Genomic DNA, 6,000 nt, shown 5'->3' on the forward strand with positions numbered 1-6,000 from the left:
GGAATGTGCAAGAGGAGAGTGGAGACTGAGGAAAGTCATTACTTGCAGATTAGAGCATTCAAGTTCCAGGGAACTCTCCACTCATGGGGCACACTATATATGAATATATGATAATCAGACTTACTGAATGCTTGTATTACAGTTAAAGGAAACCTGAGATGGAGACTTATCTATAAAATATGCATACCTGGGGCTTCCTCCAGCCCCCTCCAGGCTTATCGCTCCCACACCGTCCTCCTCTGCCTCCTCATTTGTTCGCAATTGGCCTCCGGAAAGTCCTCCGTTCCGGGGACAACTGCGCATGCTGAGCTACTTACTTACTTGACTACTTACCAGGTCCAGTTACAGGCAAATGAGGAGGCAGAGGACGGTGTGGGAACGATCAGCCTGGAGGGAGTTGGAGGACGCCCCAGGTATGTATACTTTATAGATAAGTCCCCATCTCAGGTACACTTGAGAGGGAACCTGAACTGAAACTCGTATAAGGGCTGTTCACACTGCAGGCATTTTCGTCTTTTTTTCGTCCGCCTGCAGTTTTTATAAACGCACCATCACCCCCCACCCCACCCAACCGGATGGCCAATGCATGTCTATGAGAACGTTCATATTAGCGAGGGTCGTTCACGGTGCGGCTATGAAAGTGGGTGCGTGTTCCATTTTCGGGGCGATTCCGTGTCAATGGATGGTATAGGAAAATTGCTGAACATGTACAAAAACATGCAATAAGTCGATTTCGCTCGCATTGTTAAGAATAAATACATTGTATTTGTTCTTTTCCTGGTCAAAGTGAATTACAAAACCCGCTTGGAAAAAACGCTTAGAAAACCGCTAAGCACAAAAACGAATCGCCCACCCAAGCGCTGGGAATCGGGGGAAAAAAGACACCTCAAAAAAAACAAAAACAAACGTGGACAGACACGCGAACAGAACGAAATGTGAACATGCCCTCAATGTTGCTAAATGTATTTCCTTTTACACAAACCATACCAGTTGCCTTGCTGTCCTGCTGATCTCTTTGGCTTCGGTAGTGGCTGAATCACACACCGGAAACAAGCATGTGGCTAATCTAGTGAAATTTGTGTCAAACATCTGAACTGCATGCTTGTTCAGAGTCTATGGCTACAAGTGTAAGACAGAGGATCAGCAGGACAGCCAGACAATTTGCATTGTTTAAAATTTAAATAGGTCAGCCTCCATGTTCCTTTAAAGTGTACCAGAGACGACTAATAGTAAAAGATTTATACATACCTGGGGCTTTGTCCAGGTCCCTCCACACTGATGGCTCCCACACCGTCTTCCTCCGCTTTCGCCTTCTCCAGTTATCAGTGCTATAAGTTTGGCTAGTCTGGGCCAGTCAACGCATGCGCAGTGCGGCTGTGTGCGCTTCCTTGTGTCGCTTCTGTCTGGGAGTGTTCTGCATCTGCGCAGTGCACTTCCGGCCATGGGGGCGGGGTGCATGCACGCGGCCGGACTACGTATGCGCAATGTGCCCCGACTCGCCAAACTTAGAGCTGATAATGGGAGAAGGCGGAGGAAGACGGCGTGGGAGCGATCAGTGCGGAGGGGGCTGGAGGAAGCCCCAGGCATGTATAAATCTTTTCCTGTTTGTTGTCTCAGGGTCACTTTAAGGTGCCACTTTGACATCTTTAGTTCAGTTATAGCTTTGCATGAAACATTTAAATGCTTATTTCTTTAAAGGACCACGATCACAAAAAAAGTAGGCTGTTAAAATCTGACAGAACCGACAGGTTTTGGGCCAGTCCATCTCCTCATAGGGGATTCTCGGGGTTTTCAATAGCCTTTCCTGAATGTCGGTTTAATTGCCAAAATAGTAACATGCCAGCCAGCCTCCCTACTCGCTTGCACACTATTTTGTCAGACTTTGCAACTGCTAATCCGGAAATGCTGTTGAAAACAAAGAAAACCCTGAGAATCCCCTAACAGGTTTTGGACCAGTCCATCTCCTATCGGTTCTGTCAGATTTTTAACTGCCTACTTTTTTTGCGATAGTGTTCCGAGACACTGTAACGAGAAAAACGTCCCCTGGGGTGTACTCACCTCGGGAGGGGGGGAAGCCTCAGGATGCTAATGAGGCTTCCCCCGTCCTCCTCTGCCCCACGGGGGTCTCGCTGCAACCCTTCAAATCTGGTGTGACAGATCCGACAGCCTGTTCAATATTTACCTTTCCAGCGGGGGCGCTGTTTCGGCTCTTCTGACGGAGATGGGTGGAAATAGCCAATCTCTGTCGGGTCCGCTCTACTGCGCAGGTGCAGGAGACTTGCGCCTGCGCAGTAGAGCGGCCCGACGGAGATCGGCTATTTCCGCCCATCTCCGTGGGAAGAGCGGATACTGCGCTGGAGCCAGGGAGGTAAATATTTACATCGCCGCCGCTCCGGGAGGATTTTTACCGCCACCGTGGGACCAAGGAGGACTGGGAAGCCTCAATAGGATCCGGAGGCTTCCTCCACCCGAAGTGAGTAGACACCCAGAACCCTACCCCCCATCCCCCCCCCGCCCCCCCCGGGACATTTTTTCGTTACAGATTTTCTTTAAAGATAATCCGGTTTTGGCATCACAATTTAAGTATAGTAATATCCTCTTATTGCAATGTTAGGATATGTATTTATTCGTTTTGTGGTTGCTGAATCCTATATATCACGAATGTTAAATTATTATTACTAATTTTCTTTCTTCTTCCCCCTTCTTGTATCCTTTACAGCTGCCAGCTCATTATAATAGTCACTTGTCATCTTTGGCCCACAGAAGTGTCCTGAAATAATATCCTATCCATGTTTTACCCTGGAAAGATTGGTTTGTGAAATTACTGTTGGGTTAATCTAGAATTTATCCGAGACCTTATATTATATTATCCTATTCTATAAAGGTCAGGAGGTTGGAGCAATAGATGTCAACCATCTTTATGTGGAGGACACCTTTTTCTCTTTTGTTTTTTGATTGTAGTTGTATACCAGGTACATAAACTTGTTGCCTGGAATCAAGACACATTGATTAATCAAAGAGAAATCCTCTTTTTTTTTTTTTTTTTTTTTTTTTTTTTTTGCACATCGACAAATCTTTATGTAAGGTAGTTTGGAGAAAGAGCCCGTGTCACATACGATTGGTTTTAATGCTCACCATTTGCATATTGATTTTTGATGGATCTAACATATTTTTAAGTCCTAATTACATAACTTACTGATAGAGGACAACTGCAAGCAAACTTTTAACTTACAATTTTTTCTTAATGGTCATAAAAAAAACTTTATCTGGCTAGATTTCTTGACCTCATGGCCCTTACACCTGTTTCAGTAAAGGGCTGTTTGCAGAGTTAGACAATTTTTTTAACAGGTGAGTTTAAAAAGCTGTTACATAACATATCTCACATTATTTCACCACTTCCATGAAGTTATGATCTACATGATCTGTTCATCTTATTGAAAATCTGTAGGCCATCACACTGTGTGGAAGAGGTAAAATTGGCTGCTCATTAGCGTGTGTACACCCTAAATGTGCCCATACACACATCGATTTTCCCATTTGTTCCCGTGCAGATTTGATCACACTGAACTGGATGGGAATCAATTTCCGCAAAGGACTGATGGATTTGAGTTTTGATAAATTTTGACCAAAAATAGATCCAAAATTATCGATTGGACAGGATGGAAAATCTAGGTCTATAGGGGGCATGGCAGGACGGCGGTAGAATGGCGGTCCATAGTGTTGTATGGCATCAAACTGTGTAACACGTTTGAGAAAGAAAGAGAAAGAGAACGCAGCACAGTACGGTCATGTCATACGCAGAACTGATTTAGTAATATCTGCAGCAAAAACTTAAAATACTTTTTTATAATTAACCAATTAATGTCAGGTTGTGACTGCCACCTTTAGAACAACAAAATACAGCCATAAAAATGTCAATTTTTTTGCCTGTTCATTACCTTTATTTAACAAGCAATAAAGTCTAGGGAAAAAATGGCAGAAAGGTGCATTTTTTATGGACCGCTTGGGGTCCATAAACATCACTTCATTTGTCTGCTCTGCCTTCATATTTGATATTCTATCAGTATTAAAGCACATGCTACACCTTCCTCCCCTACAGTCTCTCTTGTTCAATTGCCGCTTTGATCAACCTCAGCAAAAGTTCATTTTTTTTTTTTTTTTTATAACTATAGATGCAATTTTTTTACCATCCTGTTTTATAAGCATCTTTTTTTTTTCTTTAACTTCACTATATACTTTCATCTTAAATACATTACCATTTATTCTGATAGCAGCGCAATTGCACAAAAAATACAGCATGCTGTGTGTTCTACACGTTATTAGCCGAGTTGGACTGTTTGCACATGCTCAGTAATGACTTGGAAGCATACTTTTCATTGCCTGTATTTTTTACTGTATCTGCTGTATGCGACGGTAGCGCTGCGTTGCGTTGTAAGCTTGCGGTGCGACTTTAACGTGGCTTCAAAACGCAACGTCCCACTGTGAATCTAGCCTGAGACATCCTCATCTGTTACACACCATGCAACTTCCCATCAGATTAACAGGTCTATCTGATTTCCGATCGTTTTTTCTGATCGATTTTACTATCACTTCTGTACAAAAATGTTCATAAAAAAAACGTTTGAAAACAGATTGAACCTGTCGGAAATGATCGATTCAACCTTTCGATCTGATGAGAAATTGCATGGTGGGTACTAGGCATTACACTGATCGGCTACTATTCATACTTGACTTTTAATATTTTGCTAGGCTAAGCTTTTTTTAGGTCACTACGCATGTTAAGAGGAATGCATAAACCTGTGAGTCCGAACAAACTCAATTGTGATCTAGAACCACTTTAATAACTTGCAACTTTTCATTTGTGAAACAAAAAAATATTTCACTTATTTTCGTACAAGTGAAATGTAATAGAATGTACAGTCTTTGTTTGTAAAACATCTAATTGCTATAAATCAATCTGCCGGTCCACATGGACCATGTTTCCAGTGATGGTCTCAAGTCCCATAGACTACCACAGCCAGACTCATAAGCTATTCTAGTTTTTTATGTAGGTATATATGTGAAAATGGGGATTATGCCAAAAAAGCAATCATTAGTGCCTTGTTACATTTTTTTTTTAGTACTTATTTTGAATATTTCTTTTATACATTTAGGATATAAGATTTATATAGCTATTTCTTGTTTACTGCACTCATATTTTTATATATGTATATTAAAAAAAATCAATGCAATAATATATGGTTCTCAAAACATTTCTAGGAAGCTATGGGAATGCAGTTCTTTGCCACATAATATTTTTCTTTTTAAATGATTATTTTTTTTATTCCTTTCCTGGGTTTCTCACCCTTTCCATTGCAGCAGCTAGTACACAGCCAAAGTTTAGCATTATACCACTAGTTTCGGGAAGCTTTAAATTATCTTTAAGGTATATTTGCACCTGACAATGCTTAAAATGCACCTAACTCAGTTTAGGCAGGGTGGGAGAAGAATTTAATTCTGTATAAATGTACTTTCTGCTTTTGAGTTTCTTCCTGATAGATATAATACAATTTGATATTTGCAAAGAAAATGACTGATGAGGTCATCCACAGTGAAGATCCACTGTAGGCCATGTGATCGAACATTCTAGGTATAGGTCACATGACTCCAAATCGTCACACTCTGGAATTCCCCCTTTAAAGCTTACCATGATTTGTAACACCTACCCTCACCTATCCTCTCCAAAGCTTACTGTTTTATATCTGACCTTTTTTTTTTTTTATTAGTTTAGTTTCCGTTAAAGGGTTTACCTAGGGGAAATGGCTGAAAAAGCCCTTTACTCTACCCAGTTTGTCCCCATTTACTATTGTTTTCATGACATGCTGGTACTGTTTGTCTGTTGCAGTTTTAAATAACTATTCTATTCAGTGGAAAATCCAAGTGTTGGATGATCTTTTCAGTGAATCTGGAGAAACTGGGTAGTGGCAATTGGTGGACACTGGGTTTCTAAGAGCAGGTAAC

General features: G+C 41.3%; 1 protein-coding gene across 1 annotated transcript in view; it reads left to right on the top strand.

Annotated features, from left to right (window-relative positions):
* The window catches only part of MFSD1 (major facilitator superfamily domain containing 1), a 69,008-nt gene extending 65,948 nt beyond the window's left edge, over positions 1 to 3,060 (top strand). Inside the window, exon 17 of the mRNA XM_068280919.1 lies at positions 2,720 to 3,060. Within this exon, the coding sequence (XP_068137020.1) occupies positions 2,720 to 2,779 (60 nt within the window). The 3' untranslated portion in view covers positions 2,780 to 3,060. The remainder of the gene's footprint in view (positions 1 to 2,719) is intronic.
* Positions 3,061 to 6,000: the final 2,940 nt, after the last annotated feature.

The sequence above is a fragment of the Hyperolius riggenbachi genome, chromosome 4 (genome assembly GCF_040937935.1).
Source record: "Hyperolius riggenbachi isolate aHypRig1 chromosome 4, aHypRig1.pri, whole genome shotgun sequence".
NCBI lineage: Eukaryota > Metazoa > Chordata > Amphibia > Anura > Hyperoliidae > Hyperolius > Hyperolius riggenbachi.